Source organism: Papio anubis, chromosome 18 (genome assembly GCF_008728515.1).
Source record: "Papio anubis isolate 15944 chromosome 18, Panubis1.0, whole genome shotgun sequence".
NCBI classification, from domain to species: domain Eukaryota; kingdom Metazoa; phylum Chordata; class Mammalia; order Primates; family Cercopithecidae; genus Papio; species Papio anubis.
This window is the reverse complement of record NC_044993.1, coordinates 46176923-46201418: the sequence shown is the minus strand read 5'-3', so window position 1 is coordinate 46201418 and position 24496 is coordinate 46176923. Positions and strand designations below refer to the sequence as shown.

Sequence of the window (24496 nt, the reverse complement as noted above, 5' to 3'; positions counted from 1 at the left end):
CCAGCTACTCCGGAGGCTGAGGCAGGAGAATCACTTGAATCGGGAAGGTGGAGGTTGCAGTGAGCCAAGATCACGCTACTACTGCACTCCAGCCTGGGCAACAGAGCGAGACTCTGTCTTAAAAAACAAAAAAATTGAGACAGGGGTCTCACTATGTTTGCCCAGGCTGGTCCTGAACTCCTGGCCTCAAACAATCCTCCCACCTCAGCCTCCCAAAGTGCTGGGATTACAGGTGTGAACCACTGCACCCGGACGTTTACTGGGTTTAAATCTGAGCCCGGCCGGGCGCGGTGGCTCAAGCCTATAATCCCAGCACTTTGGGAGGCCGAGACGGGCGGATCACGAGGTCAGGAGATCGAGACTATCCTGGCTAACACAGTGAAACCCCATCTCTACTAAAAAAATACAAAAAAAAACTAGCCGGGCGAGGTGACGGGCGCCTGTAGTCCCAGCTACTCGGGAGGCTGAGGCAGGAGAATGGCGTAAACCCGGGAGGCGGTGCTTGCAGTGAGCTGAGATCCGGCCACTGCACTCCAGCCTGGGCAACAGAGCAAGACTCTGTCTCTAAAAAACAAAACACAAGCCAGGTGCAGTGGCTCAAGCCTGTAATCCCAGCACTTTGGGAGGCCAAGACGGGCGGATCACGAGGTCAGGAGATCGAGACCATCCTGGCTAACACGGTGAAACCCCGTCTCTACTAAAAAAATACAAAAAAATAGCCCGGCGAGGTGGTGGGCGCCTGTAGTCCCAGCTACTCGGGAGGCTGAGGCAGGAGAATGGCGTAAACCCGGGAGGCGGTGCTTGCAGTGAGCTGAGATCCGGCCACTGCACTCCAGCCTGGGCGACAGAGCGAGACTCCCTCTCAAAAAAAATAAATAAATAAAAATAAATAAATAAATAAATAAATAAATCTGAGCCCACCCCACTCAGGGGTACAGGATCTGGTTCATGTATCTCCCAGAACGATGCCTTGGGTTGGGTCCTCTCTAAACTCTGGCACATTCCAGCCCCTCTTTGGGAGAAAGAACATCCCTTCTTGCCCAGGCCCTAGTGAGACATGCATCGCAAGACCTGCTCTCCCCCTTCCTCCCCCCTGGGCTCCAGCTGCTGCTGGCCCTCCAAGAAAGGAAAGGCCCTAAGTTGGGCTATTTTGGTATCTGGGGTGGGCACCCGCAGGGCTAAGGTTACCTTGGTATGTTAAGGGCTCCCTGGGGCAGGACTATATAACCCCAGAGGAACTGCCCCATGCTGACTCCCTGCTTCTTTCCAGCTGGAGCCGCTGCCTTGCCCCCCGGGAGACTGAAGACATGGTGAGTGAGAATCCTCCAACCCCTGCTCAGATCCCTTAGACCTCAGGGCAGCCTCACCCTTTGAAAGAAAGTAGCTGGTTCCCAGTCCAACAAAAAGTTAAAAGGATGCTCGTCTCTTTCTCGGCATCACTGATGGAAAACAGACCGTGTGATGGCCTTAAGGATCCAATCAATGATAATCCGCCCAGACATTCAACTCACAGGGCCCCAGTCCCTCTCAAAACCTGATCCATTCGTTCCTGTATTCCATCTTCCTAAAGTGCTCTGGCACCAGCCGGGCAATAACTCCCATCCCATTTTACAAATGAGAAAGTAGAGGCTGGGGCCAGGTGCTGTGGTTCATGCCTGTAATCCCAGCACTTTGGGAGGCCAAGGCGGTTGGATCACTTGAAGCCAGGAGTTTGAGACCATCCTGGTCAACATGGCGAAATCCAGTCTCTACTAAAAACACAAAAATTAACTCGGCATGGTGGTGCATGCCTGTAATCCCAGCTACTCAGGAGGCTGGAGCATGAGAATCGCTTGAACCCAGGAGGCAGAGGTTGCGGTGAGCCGAGATCGCAGCACTGCACTCCAGCCTGGGTGACAGAGCAAGACTCTGTCTCGAAAAAAGAAAAGAAAAGAAAGAAAAGAAAAGAGGCTCAAACAGGGCAAATGAGTGGCTGAGCCTCAGCAAGTCTGGGGCTCAGAGGAGCTAGGCTCAGGGCACTGAGAAGAAGCTTCCACCCATTGTAGGGGATAAAGAGTTGGAGACCCAGGAGCCACAGAGGGGAATTTGGGGAATGCAATCAAAGCAAGCCCCCTCAGCAAAGAGGTCCCAAGGAAGGGGAGACTCAGGCTAAAGGGTTGCTTTAGGAACAGGGACTCAAAGAATTCTGAATCTAATTCATTGCTCCCAGAGAGGTGGAGGGACTCATCCATGGGCCCCTTTGTTCAACCCTTACCCTCCAGGCACCCAAGAAGGCCAAGAGAAGGGCAGTAGAGGGTGGAAGTTCCAGCGTCTTCTCCATGTTTGACCAGACTCAGATCCAGGAGTTCAAGGAGGTGAGGGGACAAGGGAAACTGGAAGACTGACCAAAAACAGCCCTGCTGGCCCTCTCCCCCGGCCCTCTCCCTGGAATGTGCACCTGTTCAAAGGAGGGGAAAGGTTTAGAATTCCTTCCTCCCCTCCCTGCTTGGGGTGGAAGAGGACAGCTGGCTGGGAGCCAGCATCTGATCTGCCTGGGGTAGGGATGCTGAGGCTGGGCCATGGGGGACCTAACCCTCCCACCCCGGCCCTCCCCAGGCCTTCACTGTGATCGACCAGAACCGTGATGGTATTATCGACAAGGAGGACCTTCGGGACACCTTCGCAGCCATGGGTGAGCCCCCTACCTCCAGGTGGGAATATTCAAGGCTGCAGAGTCTAGGAAATTCAGTGGCCTTGGGTTCCAGCCCTGTCAGCTCCACCTTGGGCCTCAGTCTACCCAGCTGAAAAACGGATGTGATCATCTGAATTAGTAGGAAGCACAGGCCTGGCCCCAGGAGGCTGCTCCAGCCCACGCTTCCCCCAACCCCCTCCAGGCCGCCTCAATGTGAAGAATGAGGAGTTGGATGCCATGATGAAGGAAGCCAGTGGTCCCATCAACTTCACCGTCTTCCTGACCATGTTCGGGGAAAAGCTCAAGGGTGAGTGGAGTGTCCTGGATCCATGGCCCCAGCTGCCTTTTCCCAGATCCTTCAGGGACCCATCAGCTTCATGTGCCCTCTGTCCCCCCCAGGTGCCGACCCTGAGGATGTGATAACTGGAGCCTTCAAGGTCCTGGACCCTGAAGGAAAGGGCACCATCAAGAAGAAGTTGTAAGCATCAGCTCTCCCACCCTTCCAACCCTTCCCCCACTCCACCAGCTGCTCCCACACTGAAAGCCTCCTTAAATTCCTACCAAGGCTGGGCCCTGTGGCTCAGGCCTATAATCCCAGTGCTTTGGGAGGCGGAGACAGGATTCACTTGAGGACAGGAGTTTGAGATCAGCCTGGGTAACGCAGCATGACCCTGTTTCTAAACAATTAACTAAAAAATTCGCGGGCTGGCCAGGCGCAGTGGCTCATGCCTGTAATCCCAGCACTTTGGGAGGCCAAGGCGGGCGGATCACGTGAGGTCAGGAGTTCAAGACCAGCCTAGCCAACATGGTGAAACCCCGTTTCTACAAAAAATACAAAAATTAGCTGGGCGTGGTGGCGGGCGCCTGCAGTCCCAGCTACTCGGGAGACTGAGACATGAGAATCGCTTGAACCCTGGAGCCGGAGGTTGCAGTCAGCCGAGATCATGCCACTGCTCTCCAACCTGGGCAACAATAGCAAAACTCCGTCTCCAAAAAAAACACACAAAAAAATCGCCGGCGTGGTGGCAAACACCTATAGTCGCAGCTACGCTAGAGGCTGAGGCAGGAAGATGCCTTGAGCCCAGGAGTTCCAGGTTGCAGTGAGCTATGATCAAACCACTTCATTGCTGCCTGGGCATCAGGGCGAGACCCTGTCTCAAAACAAACAAAAAAAACCCCAAAAATTCCCACGAAGGGTTAGTCACTGTCAGAGGTCAGGGAGTAGTTAAGATTGTGGTAATGGGCGGCAAGACTGCATTTTCACAGCAAATGTGAGCGGAGAGGGCAAAAGCGAGTGTCTGGGAGGCCAATGAAGGAAGTAGAGTGACCTGGGTTTTCGGGGGAGGCTGGGGCTGGCAAAGGGAATGAGGTGCGAGGGAGTGGAAAGGAACCAGGAACCCAATCGCAACTCCCCGTGTATCACCTCTCTCCAGCCTGGAGGAGCTGCTGACCACGCAGTGTGACCGCTTCACCCCGGAGGAGGTGAGTGGGCCCCGCGGCGGGGCCGGAGCAGCAAAGGGGCTGGGGGAGGGAAGCCTAACGGCCGGTGCGAGACGCCCCTGCGTGTTTCCCCAGATCAAGAACATGTGGGCTGCTTTCCCCCCCGACGTGGGCGGCAACGTCGACTACAAAAACATCTGCTACGTCATCACGCACGGCGACGCCAAGGACCAGGAGTAGGGGCTTCCGCGGGCTTCTGCTGGCTGACGCTTCCGTTCGGCCCCACCCCCACCCCAGCTCCCAATAAAATTTAACTGGTCTTTGTTTCTTATGGGGGGCGCCTTCAGAGTGTTTGCGCGAGGGCCGCAGGTGGGAGCGCCCCACAAAGGGATGGATGCGCCCTGGAGGCCTGCGGGGGACGGCCCCACAATCTACGCCCGCCGCCTTTTTCCGCAAGGAAGGAGAAGGCTCGCGTGGCCGCGGGAAGCTCAGTTTTTATTGAAGACAGTCTGGGAGAAGAGGGGGGCACCCCGGAAGACAGTGGGGCGGTCGGAGACTGGGCCGCAGGCTCCGGCCGGGAAGTGGGCGGTGTCTGGGTGGGCGGGACCAGCGCCGGGGCGGGGCTACGGGCCCGGGCTGGTAGAACCTCCCCCTAGCCCGCGCGAGGGCCGCACCCACGGGGTTCCAGGGGGCGCTGGGCAGTGTGGGGCGCGGGGATTGGACAAGAGGCCGACTGAAGGCGGAGCCGAGGTAAGGCCGGGAGGGGCGTGGCCTCAAAGGGTGTCTGACTGCTCGCCCTGGGCCTGGCTCTGCTGCATCTGGGCCTGCATCTTCTCTAGCATCTCTTGCATGCGGCGCAGCTGTGCAGGGCGAGATTGCAGGCGGTGACCTGGCGAGGCCAGCGAGGGACCTGGGGCCTCTGTCGGGGGGAAGCGAGGTGCATGCTCACCTCTTCGTCTTTCTCGCGGATCAGCTTCTCGGTGTCCGCCAGAGGCAGCATGGGCAGCGGGATCTCCGTGGCGCTTTGGCGGGAAAGCTTACTGCGGGACAGTGGGAAGGGGACAGGAATCAGGAGCAGGGCCTGAGGTTGTGGGTGAGGCCCAGGAGGCAGGGCTTGGGGCGAGGTTGGGGTCTAGGAGGCGGAGCCAGGTCCCTCAGGTTAGGGCCGGAGGCAAAGCCGGTAGGGAGAGAGGGAGAGGGAGAGAGGGAGGAAGGGAGAGAGGGGGAGAGAGGGAGGGAGGGAGGGAGAGAGAGGTCTGAGTGGTGAAGGCGGACTCACGGGTGGTGGGGACGGGGCCTCAGGGCAGGGTCTTGGGTGAGACGGGACCTTGGAGGCTCCGAGACTGTCGGCCCCGGGTCTCACCTGCGGCTGGCTCGATCGCGAGCCCCAGGCCGGGCCAGGCTCTGTAGGCAGCGGGCCCGGTAGCCCTCGTAGAGCAGATCGTGCGTCACCTCTTTCAGGTCCTGCAGGTGTGTCTGCACCAGCATCCGTCGCAGGTTCAGGAAATCGCAGTGATGTGGGTTCTCCACTGGAGAGGGGGCGGCGCGGACCAGCGAACGTCAGGGAGTTTCGGGTCCCACCCACCCGTAGGGTCGGGTCAACAGGGAAGTCCTGCTGCCACTCTAGCGGAGGGTCCGCGGTCTGCAGCCCATGGAAAGGAGAACCCGTTTCCCCCTAGGATCCCCTGGGACCAAAGCCCACCCCAACTTCACATGTTGAGTGCGCCTGACCCAGAGGCCCCGGGCTCCTTGCTGGCCTTAGGAACCCTGCCTGGCCTCACTCACCCTCCACGGTCCCCCAGGAGTAGCGGCGTCCCCTCACCGGTCGCTTCCCGCCATCCCTCACCACCTCGCATGAACCCACGACTGCAAAAGGGATGCTTTCCTGGAGGGCAGGGGGCAGGGGTCACCGCTGGCCCACATGGCAGAAACTTTCTCACCCACCTCCTCTGCTTCCTGCCCCTTCCTCTTTTTTTTTTTTTTTTTTAAGATAGGGTCTCGCTCCATTGCCCAGGCTGGAGTGTTCAAGTGATTCTCCTGCCTCAGCCTCCCGAGTGGCTGGAATTACAGGCGCCCGCCACCACACCTAGCTAATTTTTGTGTTTTTAGTAGAGGCGGGGTCTCGCCATGTTGCCCAGGCTGGTCTCGAACTCCTGACCTCAGGGGATCCGCCTGCCTCAGCCTCCCAAAGTGCTGGGATTACAGACGTGAGCCACCGCGCCCAGCCTGCCTTCCTTCTTTGTCTCCCACACCTTCATCTCTGCATCCTGCCTCTTGAAGTCTTCATCTTCGTCAGAGTCACATTCAGGGAACTGGTAGATGTGGATCTCCTCCTCCTTCAACTGATCCCGGATCTCAGGGGAAACAGATACGGAGACAGTGTGAAACAGGCCACAATGACAGACATTGCATGACCAGAGACAGGGAGACACAGAGATACTGGGTGGTCAGAGACAGAAAGACATGAAAGACAGAGATGGGGAGAGATGGACGTACAGGAAGACAAAAACAAAATCTCAGAGACATAGATGGTGAGAAACACAAGATTCTAATATGGGGCAGACATTAAGAGACCAGGAGAAGCCTGGGCAATATAGCTAGATCCCATCTCTACAAAAAAATATATATATTTTGAAACAAGGTTTCACTCTATCACCCAGGGTGGAGTCCAGTGGCTCCATCTTGGTTCACTGCAGCCTCAACCTCACAGGCTCAGGTGATCCTCCCATCTCAGCCTCCTGAATAGCTGGGACTACAAGTGCACACCACCACACCTGGCTAATTTTTATATTTTTTGTAGAGATGGGGTTTTGCCATGTTGCCCTGGCTTGTCTTAAACTCTTCAGCTCAAGTAATCCACTGACCTCAGCCTCCCAAAGTGCTGGGATTACAGGTGTCTGCCACCACGCCCAGCCAAAAAAGTTAGCCGGGCATGGTGGTGCTCATCTGTAGTCCCTGCTATTCAATAGGCTGAGGCAGGAGGATCACTTGAGCCTACAAATTTGAGGCTGCAGTGAGCTATGATCTTGCCACTGTACTCAGCCTGGGCCACAGAGTGAGACTCTATCTAAAAAAAAAAAAAAAAAAAAGAGAGGCTGAGAGATATATAAGCAGAAACAGTGGGAAAGGGCTCTGAAGACACGGGGTGGGGGCCAGATGGAAGTCACCATGTTCTTATGTCTATGCTCCCGCCCTCAAATAGGCCTTAGCCAGGCATCTAGCCCAGGGGCTGCATATCTAGCCTATTTTGAGCCTTCAGAGACATGGCTACGCTGGCTGGCAGCTTACCACCCACATTCCTCAGAAGCTTCTCCTACAATCTAGCCTGAGACACTATGCTCCAAAAAGGCCACTTTAAGATCAAAGAAGTCGGCCGGGCGCGGTGGCTCAAGCCTGTAATCCCAGCACTTTGGGAGGCCGAGACGGGCGGATCACGAGGTCAGGAGATCAAGACCATCCTGGCTAACATGGTGAAACCCCGTCTCTACTAAAAAATACAAAAAACTAGCCGGGCGCGGTGGCGGGCGCCTGTAGTCCCAGCTACTCAGGAGGCTGAGGCAGGAGAATGGTGAAAACCTGGGAGGCGGAGCTTGCAGTGAGCCGAGATCACGCCACTGCACTCCAGCCTGGGCAACACAGCGAGACTCCGTCTCAAAAAAAAAAAAAAAAAAAAAAAGATCAAAGAAGTCTAAGCTGAAATCAGGTTTGGCCTCACTTGTGGTCAAAGGCCAGAGGTCATCACTCACACCTTCTGCTTGAGGGCCTGGGTTTCCTGGGGCATCAGGGCATCCGCTTTGCCAATGACTGGGATGATGTTGACTTTCTCGTGTACCGCCCGAAGGAAGGCCACATCTAGGGGCCGGAGCCTGCACCCAGGGATTGGTCAGTGCCCAGCCTCAGGGGGCAGAGACCCCCCAGCCCTCCCTAAATGCCCCAGCCCCCAGGATCCCCCCACCAGACCCCCGGCCAAAGGGTGAGATGAAGTAGAGGCAGCAATGGACGCGGGAGTCCTGGATGTTCTTCCGGTTCAGGCCACTCTCATCCCTAAGGTACTGCTCAAACTGCTCCTCGATGAATTTCACCACGGGAAGCCAGCTGGGTGTGGGAAGAGGATGTGAGGTCAGAGATCAAAGGCCAGAGGGCAGGGGGCGAGGCTAGCCAGGACTGTGGGAATAGAACATCATTTCTTTGGCTCCCTCCAAAGACATTAAAGGGAACTGGTGGGGGCCTAGGCGAGTCATCAAGAAGCACAGAGACCCAGTGACCCTCTGAAACAGACACAACCTTTTGGAATAGGGAGCCAGCACAAACCAGCCCTCTAACTGACCCGTTGGTCTTCAGGGAGTCGCCACTGTGAGAGGCTGAGCCTCTGTCCCCTTCCCTCTTCCTCACCAGTCAGAGCAGTCCACTGAGTCCCCAAAGCCAGGCGTGTCCACAAGGGTTAGCTTCACTTTCACACCTCCTTCCTCGATCTCCACACCCCGGCGCTCAATGGCCAGGGTCTGTGTCAAGCGAGCTGTGGGAGTGGGGAGAGGTCAGGGATCCAGGGAGGCTCTGAGGCAAGATTAATTTCCTTTGTTAATATCACAGTTGCCTGCACCCATTTTCCAGGGGAGGAAAGTCTCAGAAAAAAGTAGTCAACTACCTGAGTCCCCAGATGGAAAAGACTAGGGTGTAACCTGGGGACAGGGGCCACTGCCTGGGGAGGGTGGGGAGGGTCTTACCACTGGCCTCTGGCACCTGGCGATCCTCATAGAGGTTGGTGAGGAAGAGGCTGTTGATGAGGGTGGATTTCCCTAGGCCTGACTCCCCTGTGGACAGAACAGGCCCAGCTGGTCAGGGGAGGGGACAACCAGGGTCTCCTAAGGGCATCCTCTCTGCAGTTCCCTCTCCAAAACCCCCCAGACCTGCCACCATTAGTGTGAAGTCAAACCCCTTCTTGACAGACTTGCGGTGCAGCTGGTTGGGGAGGGCAGCAAAACCCACGTACTCCTTGTCCTGTGGATGGGGGTGGACAATATGAGGCTGCTGGCAATGGCAGGCAGGGTCCCCAGGATCATTTGAGTTCCTGGGCTAGGAAGAGTCAGTGGGGTCTGGGGACCCTAGGCATAGGGGGCTGGGGGCCGAGATGCCTGGGTTTCTGGGCATAAGGACTCACCATGACTCCGCCAGCCATCACTGCACCTGCCGTCTCTCCCCACTTCCTCTGGTGGGGCAGGAAGCTGAGTGCGGCTAACGAGTGGGCGGGCAGAAGAGGCAGCTGAGATGCTCAAACTGGCCCAGTCCCAGAGAGGTGGGGAAGGCCAAGGCCAAGAATACCTGGGGTTATCACCTCCTGGACCCCTTTGCCCATCACCCCTCTATGCACCTTCAACCCCTCCATCTTTCACACATCTGGATTCCAAGTCCCACTGTAACTCCATTATCATGGTGAGACATGGGGTATGTGCAGAGAGGAAGGAAGCGGCTCCCTTTGTTAGCAAGTGAGATGAAGGTTTTGATGAGCTGATTAAAAACCAGTTCCCAGGACAGGCAAGGTGGCTCACGCCTGTAATCTCGGCACTTTGGGAGGCAGAGGAGGGAGGACTGCTTGAGCCAAGGAGCTCAAGACCACCCTGGGCAACAGAGGGATGTGCCCCTCTACCATCTCTACAAAAACTTTAAAAATTAGCCAGGCATGATGGTACAATCCTGTAGTCCCAGCTACTGGGGAGGCTGAGGTGGGAGGATTGCATGAGCCCAGGAGATCAAGACTGCAGTGAGCTGTGATCACACCACTACACTCCAGCCTGAGCAACACAGCAAGACCCTGTTTCAAAAAAAGAAAAAGAAAAAAATTCTCATGGTTTAAGTGGACCAGAAGCCATGATGGGATTGGGAGTGGGTAAGGCCATCCATTTTCCAGCTAAGACAATGGATTCATAAAAGGACTCCAGGTCTTTGGAAACCACTGCCGGAGAGATTTTCCTTCAGAATCCTGGCCAAGGAACTCCGCTGCTCGAAATCCTTTAGGAACTCCCCAGTAACTCAGAGTCAAGTCTGAATTCTGGCCTGACTGCCAAAGCCTCCTTCAGCTGGCCTCATCACCCCATCTCTCACTCTTCCAAACATCCTTGGCTCTCTACCCACATTGAGCTTTTCCTTTTTCCGAATCAGTTAAACTCTTCCTCATCCTTCAAGTGTTTCTTTCCAAGGGCTCTGCCTCTATGCAATCTCCCCACCTACCATAGGCAGGGTCATTGTTCCTTCTTCAGATTCCCAGCACCAGGCTGGGCATGGTGGCTCATGCCTGTAATCCCAGCTCTTTGGGAGGCCGAGGTGGGTGGATCACTTCAGGTCAGGAGTTCAAGACCAGCCTGGCCAACATGGCGAGACCCTGTCTAGCAAAATACAAAAATTAGCAAGGCGTGGTGGTGTGTGCCTATAATTCCAGCTACTTGGGAATCTGAGGCAAGAAAATTGCTCGAACCCAGGACATGGAGGTTGCAGTGAGCCAAGATTGCACCGCTACACTCCATCCTGGACAACAGAGCAAGACCCTATCTCAAACAAACAAGCAAACAAATCTACCCCAGGACAGGTACGGTGGTTCACACCTGTTATCCTGGCACTTTGGGAGGCCGAGTTGGGCAGATCACGAGGTCAAGAGATCGTGACCATCCTGGCCAACATGGTGAAACTCCATCTCTACTAAAAATACAAACAATTAGCTGGGCATGGTGGCGTGTGCCTGTAGTCCCAGCTACTCAGGAGGCTAAGGCAGGAGAATTGCTTGAACCCAGGAGGTGGAGGTTGCAGTGAGCCAAGATCACGCCACTGCACTCCAGCCTGGTTACAGAGCAAGACTCCATCTCAAAAAACAAAAACAAACAAAAATGCTACTTAATACCATCTAGGGACTGTTAAGAATCTGGAAACGGTAGCTGGGCGCAGTGGCTCACGCCTGTAATTCCAGCACTTTGGGAGGCCAGGGCAAGTGGATCATTTGAGTTCAGGAGTTGGAGACCAGCCTGGCCAACATGGTGAAACCCCCGTCTCTACTAAGAATACAAAAATTAGCCAGGTGTGGTGGTGCGTGCCTGTAATCACAGCTACTAGGGAGGCTGAGGCAGGAGAATTGCTAGAACCTGAGAGGCGTAGGTTGCAGTGAGCCAAGATCCTGCCACTGCACTCCAGCCTGGGCGACAGGGCAAGACTCCATCTCAAAAAAATAAATAAATAGGCCAGGCGTGGTGGCTCATGCCTGTAATCCCAGCACTTTGGGAGGCCAAGTCGGGCAGATCACCTGTGGTCAGGAGTTCAAGACCAGCCTGACCGACATGGAGAAACCCTGACTCTACTAAAAATACAAAATTAGTCGGGCGTGGTGGCGCATGCCTGTAATCCCAGCTACACGGGAGCTGAAGCAGGAGAATCACTTGAACCTGGGAGGCGGAGGTCGTAGTGAGCCGAGATCGTGCCATCGCACTCCAATCTGGGTGACAAGAGCAAAACTCTTTCTCAAATAATAAATAAATAAATAAATAAGCAAAGGGCAGGGATCATGTTACCTCTCAGCACTCCACCACCGGCCTTCCTCCTGCATCTCTCACCAGGCTGAGCATCTCTATGGTCTTAGTTAAAATTCTGAACTCAGCAGGACATGGTGGTTCACACCTGTAATCACAGGATTTGGGGAGGCCAAGGCAGGCAGATCAGGAGGTCAGGAGATCGAGACCATGCTGGCCAACATGGTGAAACCCCGTTTCTACTAAAATACAAAAATTAGCTGGGTGTGGTGGCACATGCCTGTAATCCCAGCTACTCGGGAGACTGAGGCACAAGAATCGCTTGAACCCAGAAGGCGCAGGTTGCAGTGAGCCAAGATAGTACCACTGCACTCCAGCCTGGCGACAGAGCAAGACTCTGTCTCAAAAAAAAAAAAAAAAAAAAAAAAAAAAATCTGAACTCCCACCCTCACTCCCCGCAAGTGTTTCCAGTGAGTTTCCAATTCCCGCCTATCCTTCAGAAAAATTGGTCTCCTTTTCTCCACACTCTCCATGCCATTAACCTGCTTTGGGTTCAGATCCTGATCAATTCTTCTCTGAGTTATTCAACAGCCTTTGACAGAATACCATGTTTAAAGGAAAAAAAAAAAAAGTTGGGCCGGGCGTGGTGGCTCATGCCTGTAATCCCAGCACTTTGGGAGGCCGATCATGAGGCGGATCATGAGGTCAGGAGATCGAGACCATCCTGGCTAACACGGTGAAACCCCGTCTCTACTAAAAATACAAAAAATTAGCCGGGCATGGTGGCAGGTACCTGTAGTCCCAGCTACTCAGGAGGCTGAGGCAGGAGAATGGCGTGAACCCAGGAGGTGGAGCTTGCAGTGAGCTGAGACTGTGCCACTGCACTTCAGCCTGGGTGACAGAGCGAGACTCTCTCTCAAAAAAAAAAAAAAAAAAAAAAAAAGTTGGGCGTGATGGCTCATGCCTGTAATCCCAGTGCTTTGGGAGGCTGAGGTGGGAGGATTACTTGAGGCTAGGAGTTCAGGAGCAGTCTGGTCAACATAGCAAGACCCGATCTGTATTAAAAAAATAAATAAAAAATGTAGGCCAGACAGTGGCTCACGTCTGTAATCTCTTTTTATTTATTTTTGAGACAGGGTCTCGCTCTGTCACCCATGCTTTAGTGTAGTGACACCACAATGACTCATTGCAGCCTCAAACTCCTGGGCTCAAGTGATCCTCCTGCCTCAACTTCCCAGCTAGCTGGGACAATAGTTGTGCATCACGATGCCCAGCTAATTTTTTTTTTTTTTTTGTAAAGACAGGATCTTACTGTGTTGCTCAGGCTGGTCTCAAACTCCTGGCTCCCCAAGTGATCCCACCTCGCCTCCCAAAGTGCTGGGATGGCATGAGCCACTGCACTCAATTAATTTTTTTTTTTTTTTTTTTTTTTTTTTTATTTGAGGCTGAGCCCATGCTGCCAGGCTGGAGTGCAGTGGCACATTCAGCTCACTGGTTTCACCTCCCAGCTTCATGTTACTTTCCCTGCCCTGTCTTCATAGCTGGGACTACAGACGCTCACCACCATGCCTGGCATGCATTTTACAGAGATGAGGATGGCCTCGAGCCTCCTGACTGCGGATCCACCTCGCCTTGCCTGAAGTGCTGGGATTACAGGCAGGTGTGAGCCACCGTCACAGCCTCGCCTTTTTCTTTTTCTTCTTCTTTTTATTTATTTTAAGACAGAGTTTCGGGTGGCTCACTCCTGTAATCCCAGCACTTGGGAGGCTGAGGCAGGCTGTTCACCTGAGGTGCTTGGGAGTTCTGCACCCACCAGCCATGCCGTCCCTGTTCCCAGCACAGTGGCCCAGTCAGGCTGAGTTCGGCATCCCTGCCGCCCCGGTGCCTCTATGGCACCTCCTGAAACCGGGGAGGCAGAGGTTGCACTGAAGAGATCAGCCATCTACTCCAGCCTGGGGACAAGAGTGAGACTTTGTCTCCAAAACAAAACAGTACAGAGTTTCAATTTCTTTTTTTTTTTTTTTTTTTTTTTTTTTTTTTTTGAGACGGAGTCTTGCTCTGTCACCCAGGCTGGGAAGTGTGGCCTGATCTCAGCTCACTGCAAGCCCGGCCTCCTGGGTTCGCCTATTCTGCCTCAGCCTCCCAGTAGCTGGGACTACAGGCGCCCCACCTCGGGCCTCTGCTAGTTTTTTTTGTATTTTTTTAGTAGAGACGGGTTTCACCGTGTTAGCCAGGATGGTCTCATCTCCTGACCTCGTGATCCGCCCGTCTCGGCCTCCCAAAGTGCTGGGATTACAGGCTTGAGCCACCGCGCCCGGCCAACAGAGTTTCACTCTTGTCCCCCAGGCTGGAGTACGATGGCGCGATCTCAACTCACTTCAACCTCCGCCTTCCGGGTTCAAGCGATTCTCCTGCCTCAGCCTCCCAACTAGCTGGGATTACAGGCGCCTGCCACCATACCTGACTAATTTTTGTATTTTTAGTAGACTCAGAGTTTCACCATGTTGTTCAGGCTGATCTCGAACTCCTGACCTCAGGTGCTCTGCTCGCCTTGGCCTCCCAATCACTATCTTTCTATAACCCAATTTTAGTATTTATCCTTCTCGTACGCCTATATATATGTATACATACTGTTTATATTTATAAAAATAGGGTCACACTGTAACTTTGGAAACATGCTTTTGTCACTTCATTTTTTTTTTTTTAAATTTGAGACAGAGTCTTGATCTCCTGACCTTGGACTCCCAAAGTGCTGGGATTATAGGCATGAGCCACTGCGCCCAGCCTTTTTTTTTTTTTTTTTTTGACAGGGAGTTTTGCTCTTGTTGCCCAGGCTAGAGTGCAATGGCGCGATCTTGGCTCACCGCAACCTCTGCCTCCTGGGTTCAAGTGATTTTCCTCCTACCTCAGCCTCCCAAGTAGCTGGGATTACAAGCATGCACCACCAGGTTCGGCTAATTTTGTTTTGTATTTTTAGTAGAGATAGGGTTTCTTCATGTTGGTCAGGCTGGTCTCGAATTCCCAATTTCAGGTGATCCACCCACCTCAGCCTCCCAAAGTGCTGGGATTACAGGTGTAAGCCACCGTGCCAGGCCTGTTCTCTACATCTATCCATGATACATGCACATGTACATTATCTGTTTTTGTTTTTGTGTTTGTTATAGCTGGGGCTACAGGTGCGCACCACCACACCCAGTTAAGCTTTTTGATTTTTAGTAAAGACAAGATCTTGCTATGTTGCCCAGGCTGGTCTTGAACTCCTGAACTTATATAATCCTCCCTTCTTGATCTCCCAAAGTCCTGGGATTACAGCTGCTGCACCTGGCCCAGGAAGTTATATATTTGAAGCATTTCTACATATTAATGCCAGGCCAGGTGCAGTGGCAACAGAGCGAGACCCTGTCTCAAAAAAACGAAACAGTCCGGGTGCAGTGGCCACGCCTGTAATCCCAGCACTTTGGGAGGTCAACATGGGTGGATCACCTGAGGTCAGGAGTTCAAGACCAGCCTGGCCAACATTGCGACACCCCATCTCTACTAAAAAAAATACAAAAATTAGCCGAGCGTGGTGCCGCACACCTGTAATCTCAGCTACTCAGGAGGCCGAGGCAGGAGAATTGCTTGAACTCAGGAGGTGGAGGTTGCAGTGAGCTGAGATCACGCCACTGCACTCCAGCCTGGGCGACAGAGTAAGACTCTATCTCAAAAGAAAATTAAAAATAAAGATAAATAAAAATAAAACAAAAACAACAATAACAAAAAGAAAACAAATTGCCCTGCAGAAAAGGCTCTTGCGGCCGGGCATGGTGGCTCACGCCTGTAATCCCTGCACTTTGGGAAGCTGAGGAAGGCGGATCATGAAATCAGGAGTTAGAGACTAGCCTGGTCAACAAAATGAAACTTCGTCTCTACTAAAAATACAAAAATTAGCTGGGCATGGTAGTGCACTCCTGTAATTCCAGCTACTCGGGAGGCTAAGGCAGGAGAATTGCTTGAACCTGGGAGGTGGAGGTTGTGGTGAGCTGAGATGGTGCCACTGCACTCCAGCCTGAGCGACAGAGCGAGACTCCGTCTCAAAAAAAAAAAAAGAAAAAAAAAAGACTCTTGCTTGGTCATTGTGTTAAATGTAGAGTTTATATGAATTAACAGTGACACCATAGTCCATTTATGTGCTTAATTCCAACTAATTATGACGAATCATTCACACGATATTTGGGGCTTGTTTGCCTCGACAAAGGACGGCAGTACCTTGAGTTTCATATAGGGCAGTGTGTGGTGGACAGGACAGCTCTCTTCCCATTTAGTAATTATTTAGTAATTTGGATTAGTTCTTTTTTTTTTTTTTTTTTTTTTTTGAGACAGGGTCTTGTTCTGTTGCCCAGGCTGGAATGTAGTAGTGCGATCATAGCTTACTGCAGCCTTGAACACCTGGGGTCACTTCTCCCTCCCAAGTAGCTGGGACTAGAGCTTTGCACCACCATCCCTAGCAAATTCTCTTTTTTTTTTTTGAGTTGGAGTCTCGCTCTGTCACCCAGGCTGGAGTGCAGTGGCGCAATCTGGGCTCACTGCTGCATCCCCTCCCGGGTTCACGTGATTCTCCTGCCTCAGCCTCCCGAGTAGCGGGGACTATAGGCTCCCGCCACCACGCCCAGCTAATTTTTTGTATTTTTAGGAGAGAGGGTGTTTCAACGTGTTAGCCAGGATGGTCTCGATCTCCTGACCTCGTGATCTGCCCGCCTCGACCTCCCAAAGTGCTGGGATTACAGGCATGAGCCACTGCACCTGGCCAAATAAGCTTACATTCTGTCTTCATCTTTCACTGCTTTCCTAATACGTAAACTCACGGCACATTAAAACAGAACTATTCTCTATTTTCCTCTCTGAAAATAGGTCATAATCCATAGTCATCTTTGGATCTCAAGCTTCTAGCACACATTAGGTTTTCTTTTATTTATTTATTTATTTATTTATTTATTTATTTATTTTTGAGACGGAGTCTCGCTCTGTCACCCAGGCTGGAGTGCAGTGGCCGGATCTCAGCTCACTGCAAGCTCCGCCTCCCGGGTTCACGCCATTCTCCTGCCTCAGCCTCCCGAGTAGCTGGGACTACAGGCGTCCGCCACCTCGCCCGGCTAGTTTTTTGTATTTTTTAGTAGAGACGGGGTTTCACCATGTTAACCAGGATGGTCTCGATCTCCTGACCTCGTGATCCGCCCGTCTCGGCCTCCCAAAGTGCTGGGATTACAGGCTTGAGCCACCGCGCCCGGCCGGTTTTCTTTTATTTTTATATTTTGAGACGGAGTCTTACTCTGTCGACCAGGCTGGAGTGCAGTGATCTCTGCTCACTGCAACCTCTGCCTCCAGGGTTCAAAGGATTCTCCTGCCTCAGCCTCCTGAGTAGCTGGGATTACAGGTGAGTGCCACCACACCTAGCTAATTTTTTTTATTTTTAGTAGAGACGGGGTTTCACCATGTTGGTCAGGCTGGTCTCAAACCCCTGACCTCACGATCTGCCCGCCTCAGCCTACCAAAATGCTGGGATTGCAGGTGTGAGCCACCATTCCTGGCGGTTTTCTTTTCTTTTGAGACAGAGTTTTGTTCTGTTGCCCAGGATGGAATGCAGTGGTGTGATCTCAGCTCACTGCAACCTCCAGCTCCCAAGTTCAAGCAATTCTCCTGCTTCAGCCTCCCGAATAACTGGGATTATAGGCGCATACCACCACACCCAGCTAATTTTTGTGTTTTAGTAGAGATGGGGTTTCACCATGTTGGCCAAACTGGTCTCGAACTCCTGACCTCAGGTGATTCACTTGCCTCAGCCTCCCAAAGTGTGGGGATTATAGGCGTGAGCCACTGATCCCAGCCTAAGGTTTTCTTTTTGTTCCGTTCTCGTGGTCTGGAGATCTAGTTTTTTTTTTTTTGTATCTTTGTATTTATTTATTTATTTTTTCCTGAGGTGGAGTCTTACTCTGTCGCCCAGGCTGGAGTGCGGTGGCATGATCTCGGCTCACTGGAAGCTCTGCCTCCTGGGTTCATGCCATTCTCCTGCCTCAGCCTCCTGAGTAGCTGGGACTACAGGCGCCCACCACCATGCCCATCTACTTTTTTTGTATTTTTAGTAGAGATGGGGTTTCACTGTGTTAGCCAGGATGGTCTCGATCTCCTGACCTCGTGATCTGCCCACCTCGGCCTCCCAAAGTGTTGGGATTACAGGCGTGAGCCACAGCACCCGGCCCTGTATCTTTTTAGAGACAGGGTTTCACCATGTTGGCCAGACTGGTCTCAAACTCCTGACCTCATGTGATTCGCCTGCCTCGGCTTCCCAAAGTATTGGGATTACAGATATGAGCCACTGCACCCGGCCGGGTCCATACAACTACCTTAACAGTCTTTCTCTCCTTTTTTTAGATGGGGTCTCGCTCTATTGCCCAGGCTGAAGTGCAGTGTCACAAACAGGGTTCACAGCAGCCTCTACCTCCTGGGCTCAGGTGATCCTCCTGCCTCAGTCTCCAGTGTAGCCAAGACCACAGATATGTGCTACCATGCACAGCTAAATTTTTGGTTTTTTGTAGAGACAAGGTCCACTTTTTTGCCCAGGCTGGTTTCGAACTACTGGCCTCAAGTGATCCTCCCACCTTGGCCTCCCAAAGTGCTGGGATTACAGGCATGAGCCACTGGGCCCAGCCCGCTCTCTTTTTTTTTTTTTATTATTATACTTTAAGTTCTAGGGTACATGTGCATAACGTGCAGGTTTGTTACATATGTATACTTGTGCCTTGTTGGTGTGTCTCTTTTTTTTTTTTTTTTTTTTTTTAGAGACAGGGTCTCACTCTGTTGACCAGGATGGAGTACAGTGGCATGATCATGGCTCACTGCATCCTTGAATTTCCAGGTTCAGGGAATCCTCCCAGTTGGGATTACAGGGGCAGGCCACGAGGCCCAGCTAAATTCTCTAATTTCAGTGATTTGTGTACTTGCTCCTTTAGACTGGTAGCTCTCCAAGGACAAATCTTGCAGGTGTTTCAACTCTTTATCCCCAACTGTTGGCTTAGCACTAAGATGCTAATAAATGTGAATTAATACACAAACCACAGTTACCCCCACCATCATTGGCAGAGGGGCTGAAGACACCTCCAGACACTCTCTCCACCCCAAAACCAAGCCCGCCCAGTGGGCGGATACTGGGATCTTGCTCCTGGGGCCTGGGAACCTGGGAACACAGCTCCAGCCAGGGCCCCACCAGGATGGGAAACAGGGCTTGTTCTTCAGCCTCTCCCTGAGCCTGGCCTTTGTAGTGCTGCCGACCTGTCCGGAGTCTTTCTGGCCGCCTCTTTCTTTGTGTCTCTTTCTCTTTGTCTCTGCCCGTTTCGCTGACTGCCGTCTTTTGTTCCTCTGCTCCTGGGCCTGTTTCTCCCCAGGCTCCCAGCCTCTTCTTACTGCTCCTCGGACTCTGCGTCAATGACTTTATCTCTTATCCGTTCCTACGTCTCTTTGTCTCTAGCGGCCAATCTTTGGCTCCCCGTATTTTTGGTCAGCCGCTGTCCCTCGGTCTCTCTCTGCCCTTGCGTCCTCTGTGACTCAAGGCTCTGATGTGAGTCTCTGGCTCAGGGTCTCTGTTCCGGGCCCCAGGTCTGATTCCATTTCCCCAGCAGCATTTACCCGGTGTCTGCCTCTAGCCTCTGCTCTTGCCTCGGTCTCCCCAGCCCAGCCCCCCCTCCCCCCCCACCCCCCACCCCCACCCCGGCTCTCGGCCTCTCGGACCAGCCCCGCTTTGTTTCCCATGTCTCGGCGCCCCGCCCCGCCCCGTCTGGGGTCTCCGCCGCCCTTTGTCTGCCTTGGTCTCTCCCCCACCCCCTTCCCCGAGTCCGTCTTTGGATCCCTCTTTCTTTGTCTCTCCCAGGCCGGGGTGGCTGGCGCAGTCGGCCGGCCCCGGAGGTCGGCGCGGGTGGCCGGAGACACACAGCCACAATTGCGAAGAGCCTCCGGCCTCATTACCCAGCTGCAGCCCAGGAGGCACACGGTTAATACCACCGAGTTCGGGCCGCCGTCCTCGGCTTAGAGTAGCCCTTGGGCCGCACGCTGCCGCCCGCGGGCCACCGAGCTCCCGCCGACGCGGGCGACCCCCACAGGCGCGCAGCTCCTCCAAGGTCCTAGAGCGGCTCCGTGCGGCCCCGCGCTTCCGCTTCCCGTCCCCGCCCCCGGCGGCCGCCCCCGGGACGGCTGGGTCCGAGCCCCCTCCTGGCTTGGCGCGGAGCCCGCATCCCGGAGCCGCTGGCGGCTCGGGCACCCGCACCCCGCTGAGGAGCTCCGGAGGGCGCCAGGGTGGCGGAGCCGGCGTCGGCCGGCAAGGTGAGAGCGGCGGCTGCGCGCCGAGAGGAGCAGCAGGTGCAGGGGCGGCCGGCGGCGCGGGCGGGGGGCACCCGGAGCCTCGCCCGTACCTGGGACCCGACGCCACCCGGTGCCAGCGCTGGCCGGCAGAGGGCAGCGGCAGGGCGCCGCGGGCCACACATGGCTGTATGACCGCGGGATGCTGTCTGTCCTCTTCCTCAGGGCGGCGTGCCGGCGATGGAGCGCGCGGTAGAGCCCTGGGGCCCGGATCTCCACGGCCAGGAGGAGAGGGAGCCGCTGAGAGGCGCCCGCACAGGTGAGGGCCTCGGCCGTGCGCCACCACGAACAGGTAACGGCCGGTGGGGACTGCGATGCTTGGCTTTGGCCGGCCGAGATGCAGGAAGATCGGACGTGAGCTGTGCCTCCGGGGAGAAAGGGGGAGGGGAGCAAACACCGAGGGAGGGAGCGGAGCTTTCCGAACACCTACTGTGCACCAGGCCGGGAGGGGCTCTTCACGGCCTCTGCCCCCTCCCCCACGGCCTTTCTCGTCCTCTCTGCCTCTGCCCTACTTCAGGTTTCATTCTATTTTATCCTGGCAATTGCAGTAGCCTCCTCTCTGCCCCTTTCTCTCCACTGATGCATTCTGCCGCCAGATTGATCTAAGTCCAGATATAATCCTGTGTCTCTTCTGGAAAACCTTCCCTAGCGTCCCCTTGTCTCCTAATTAAAAGCCTTAGCTAGTGTCCAATCCAAACCGTGCGTGCTCAGGCTAGTGCCAACATCCTTTGACACCTTATCTTCCATTCCACTCCATTATTTTCTCTTCGCTCTGCCGTAATGCCAGTTCCTACTTCCTTATCTCCTATCTCTCTTGTGACAACATAGTTATTCTGAACCCACAATTATAACCATTGATACTTTATCTTATCTCTCCTACCACCCTAAGCTTCTTGAGGAAGGGATGTGTGCCTGGGTTCTCTCAGGTACACACAGGATAACTGATGTAATAAATTACTGAATGGGCTAATATAATAAGATAATAATAGCAAATACTAGGTTTTCAAAATAGACAGTATAATGCAGGGATTAACATGGGATTGAGTGTCAGACAGACCTTAAGACACCAGGCTTTGCTACTTTTTTTCTTTTTTTTTTTTTGGCGACAGGGTCTCACTGTGTCACCCAGGCTAGAGTGGCACAATCACAGCTCACTGCAGCCTACACCTCCTGGGCTCAAGTGATCCTCCTACCTCAGCCTCCCAGTAGCTGGGACCACAGGTGCGCACCACCATGTCCAGCTAATTTTTGTATTTTTTTGTAAAGATGGGGTCTCACCATGTTGCCCAGGCTGGTTTCTAACTCCTGGGCTTAAGTGATCCACCCACCTCGGCCTCCCAAAGTGCTAGGATTACAGGTGTGAGCCACCTTGCTGGCCTGGCTTTGCTACTTTCTAACCTTTCTAACCTCCAGCAAAGGGACTTAAATTCTCTGAGTCTTTCCATGCCTGTAATATGGGGATATTCATAGTGTTATAGTATTGTTTGCAAGGATTGAATACTAATGCTGAGTTCGGTGAATGGCATACATTAAGGGCCCAGTTAAGTTTTTATTGAGAGGCACAGATAGTAAGTGCACCAGAGGTTGACAGGAGACAGATTGGGGTTCCCGTGACCACAGATTGTCAAGGGAGTCTTCCTGGAGAGGTTGCTGTCAAAGATAAGGACTGAGCCAAAGGGGAGGGTCTACAACTTCCTTTTCTTTCCTCAGGTCTAGGGAGTGAGAACGTGATTTCCCAGCCGAATGAGTTCGAACATACCCCACAGGAAGATGGCTTGGGGTTCAAGGAAGAAGAAGATTTGGCCCCAGATCATGAAGTAGGAAATGCCTCTCTCAAACCTGAAGGCATCCAGAACTGGGATGACTTATGGGTCCAGAGAGAGGGTCTAGGAAAGCCTCAGCCTCAGGACAGAGGCCCCCGGCTCCTGGGGGAACCACGCTGGGGCCAGGCTAGTAGTGATCGGGCCGCTGTGTGTGGTGAGTGTGGCAAGAGCTTCAGGCAGATGTCAGATCTGGTGAAACACCAGCGGACCCACACGGGGGAGAAACCCTACAAGTGTGGGGTCTGTGGCAAGGGCTTTGGGGATAGCTCTGCCCGGATCAAACACCAGCGGACTCATAGTGGGGAGAAGCCCTATAGAGCCCGGCCACCAGCCCAGGGTCCCCCAAAGATTCCTCGGTCCCGGATCCCTGCTGGTGAGCGCCCCACTATCTGTGGTGAATGTGGCAAGAGCTTCCGGCAGAGTTCTGACCTGGTGAAACACCAGCGGACACACACTGGTGAGAAGCCCTACAAGTGTGGCATATGTGGCAAGGGCTTTGGTGACAGTTCCGCCCGCATCAAGCACCAGCGGACACACCGGGGGGAGCAGCCCCCCCGACCAGTGGTGCCCCGACGGCAGCCATCTCGGGCAGCCACAGCAGCTACCCAGGGACCGAAGGCCCAGGACAAGCCATATATCTGCACTGATTGCGGCAAAAGGTTTGTGCTCAGCTGCAGCCTCCTGAGTCACCAGCGCAGTCACTTGGGGCCCAAGCCCTTTGGCTGTGATGTGTGTGGAAAGGAGTTTGCCCGGGGATCCGACCTGGTGAAGCACCTGCGGGTACACACGGGTGAGAAGCCCTACCTCTGCCCAGAGTGCGGCAAGGGTTTCGCGGACAGCTCCGCCCGAGTCAAACACCTCCGCACCCACAGTGGCGAGAGGCCCCATGCCTGCCCGGAATGCGACCGTACCTTCAGCCTCAGCTCTACCCTTCTTCGCCACCGCCTCACTCACATGGAGCCCCAGGACTTCAGCTTCCCAGGCTATCCCCTACCTGCTCTGATCCCCAGCCCACCCCCACCTCCTCTGGGCACCAGCCCCCCGCTGACACCTCGAAGTCCCTCACACTCTGGTGAGCCTTTTGGCCTGCCTGGCTTGGAGCCGGAGCCTGGGGGCCCACAGGCCGGGGAGCCACCCCCACCACTGGCGGGCGACAAGCCCCACAAGTGCCCTGAGTGTGGCAAGGGCTTCCGCCGAAGCTCTGACCTGGTGAAACACCATCGCGTGCACACAGGGGAGAAACCCTACCTCTGTCCTGAATGCGGCAAGGGTTTTGCTGACAGCTCAGCCCGAGTCAAGCACCTCCGCACCCACCGTGGTGAACGGGCCCGGCCACCACCACCATCCACTCTCCTGCGGCCACATAACCCACCTGGCCCAGTACCCACAGCCCCTCGACCCCGAGTTCGGGCCCAGCCTTCTGGACCCAGCCAGCCCCACGTGTGTGGCTTCTGTGGGAAGGAGTTCCCCCGAAGCTCAGATCTGGTCAAACACAGGCGTACACACACAGGGGAGAAGCCATACAAGTGTGCAGAGTGTGGCAAGGGTTTTGGTGACAGTTCTGCCCGCATCAAGCACCAACGTGGGCACCTGGTCCTGAGGCCCTTTGGGATAGGGGATGGTAGGGCAAGGCCCCTCAAGCAGGAGGCACCAACAGGACTGGAATGACAGGTCCAGGGAGGGTGGAGGCCCAGGAGACCAAAGGGAGGGGCTCTGCTGCTTAGCAAAGAAAGGGCCTGGGAGGTGGTGGGAGGGAGAAGGAAGGGAAGAAAGGGGAGGAAGGAGAATAGATAGAAATAGGGATTGGAGAGAGTAACCTTGAAGCTCAGGAAACTGTCCTGGCTGGGCCCAGTCAGGATCTTGCCAGGACGGGCTATACCCCTGGCTTCTAGAAGACTGCCTAGCACACAGTAGGCATTCGATACTTGTTGAATAAATAAACTGGCTTTCACCTGAGGACTCAACCCTGAATTCCTGCTGCCTCATCTGTTAAGAACTGACACTTTCCCCTTGCTGGGCAGGTAGTACACACCTGTAATCCCAGCACTTTGGGGGGATGAGGTGGGAGAGTCACTTGAGCCCAAAAGTTTGAGGCTGCAGTAAGCTGATTGCACCACTGATGCCTCCCAATCTTGCTCTGGGAGACCAACGCCTGAACCAGGGTTTGTTTACCTTCTGAGCTGCAGTGATGGGGCTTCTGGAATTTAAGGTAATGGGATGAGGCAGGGGTATCTTGATCATCAAGATGGGGCAAATACTGCTCTGTGGTATGGTGGTACCCACCCCTATGGAGGGGCACTCTTGGACAGAGCCAGACCTTTGTGCCCTGGAGGGAGCCAACCCACCCTGACACGGACACACTGGCAGAATAGACCAGAGACAGAAGGTGCACTCATGGTATCCAGCCTGGATGCCAAGCCCCAGTCCTGGTGGATAGCAGAGGCCAGCTGGCTGGGAGAAGGGCAGGACACTCTGAGGCCTGGCAGCCACATTTCCATGTGTCTCTTTACCAATAAACGGCTTCTCGTCTGAGGCTTGGGCTGTGTGTGTGTGTACACACAGGCATGAAAAAGGTGGAGAGGGGTGTCTGCGGGCAAAATTCAAACTGTAAATTTTGTATGGTTCCCTTGCTGTTTGAGCCCATTAAATAAAGAGGTTGTCTTGGCGTA

The 24496-nt window shown here is 54.1% G+C and overlaps 3 protein-coding genes across 8 annotated transcripts; 2 read left to right on the top strand and 1 right to left on the bottom strand.

Moving 5' to 3' along the window:
* Nucleotides 1-1212: 1212 nt before the first annotated feature.
* On the top strand, nucleotides 1213-4442 carry MYLPF (myosin light chain, phosphorylatable, fast skeletal muscle). Its single transcript, XM_003918681.4, has 7 exons — nucleotides 1213-1310; nucleotides 2262-2354; nucleotides 2596-2671; nucleotides 2874-2978; nucleotides 3071-3149; nucleotides 4105-4153; nucleotides 4247-4442. The coding sequence occupies exons 1-7, from the start codon at nucleotides 1308-1310 to the stop codon at nucleotides 4349-4351; spliced, it is 510 nt and encodes a 169-aa protein (XP_003918730.1). The 5' UTR covers nucleotides 1213-1307; the 3' UTR covers nucleotides 4352-4442.
* Nucleotides 4443-4585: 143 nt separating this feature from the next.
* On the bottom strand, nucleotides 4586-9554 carry SEPTIN1 (septin 1). Of its 3 annotated transcripts, XM_031658320.1 has the most exons (11): nucleotides 9270-9554; nucleotides 9019-9109; nucleotides 8836-8922; nucleotides 8504-8627; nucleotides 8072-8206; nucleotides 7860-7977; nucleotides 6364-6465; nucleotides 5897-5996; nucleotides 5475-5640; nucleotides 5061-5151; nucleotides 4586-4971 (listed from the first exon to the last, which is right to left on the bottom strand). In XM_031658320.1, the coding sequence occupies exons 1-11, from the start codon at nucleotides 9285-9287 to the stop codon at nucleotides 4885-4887; spliced, it is 1119 nt and encodes a 372-aa protein (XP_031514180.1). In that variant the 5' UTR covers nucleotides 9288-9554; the 3' UTR covers nucleotides 4586-4884. The 3 variants fall into 3 exon arrangements, 2 of the variants coding, with proteins under 2 accessions (XP_031514180.1, XP_009197110.1); XM_009198846.4 differs by lacking the exon at nucleotides 6364-6465; XR_004179811.1 differs by lacking the exon at nucleotides 4586-4971 and having other exon boundaries at nucleotides 5055-5151; nucleotides 5391-5640.
* Nucleotides 9555-19506: 9952 nt separating this feature from the next.
* ZNF48 (zinc finger protein 48) lies at nucleotides 19507-24496 on the top strand. Of its 4 annotated transcripts, none has more exons than XM_017954548.3 (3): nucleotides 19507-19968; nucleotides 20170-20263; nucleotides 21715-24496. In XM_017954548.3, exons 2-3 carry the CDS (start codon nucleotides 20185-20187, stop codon nucleotides 23493-23495), a joined length of 1860 nt encoding a protein of 619 aa, XP_017810037.1. In that variant the 5' UTR covers nucleotides 19507-19968; nucleotides 20170-20184; the 3' UTR covers nucleotides 23496-24496. The 4 variants fall into 4 exon arrangements, with proteins under 4 accessions (XP_017810037.1, XP_031514177.1, XP_031514179.1 ...); XM_031658317.1 differs by having other exon boundaries at nucleotides 20170-20296; XM_031658319.1 differs by having other exon boundaries at nucleotides 19514-20004.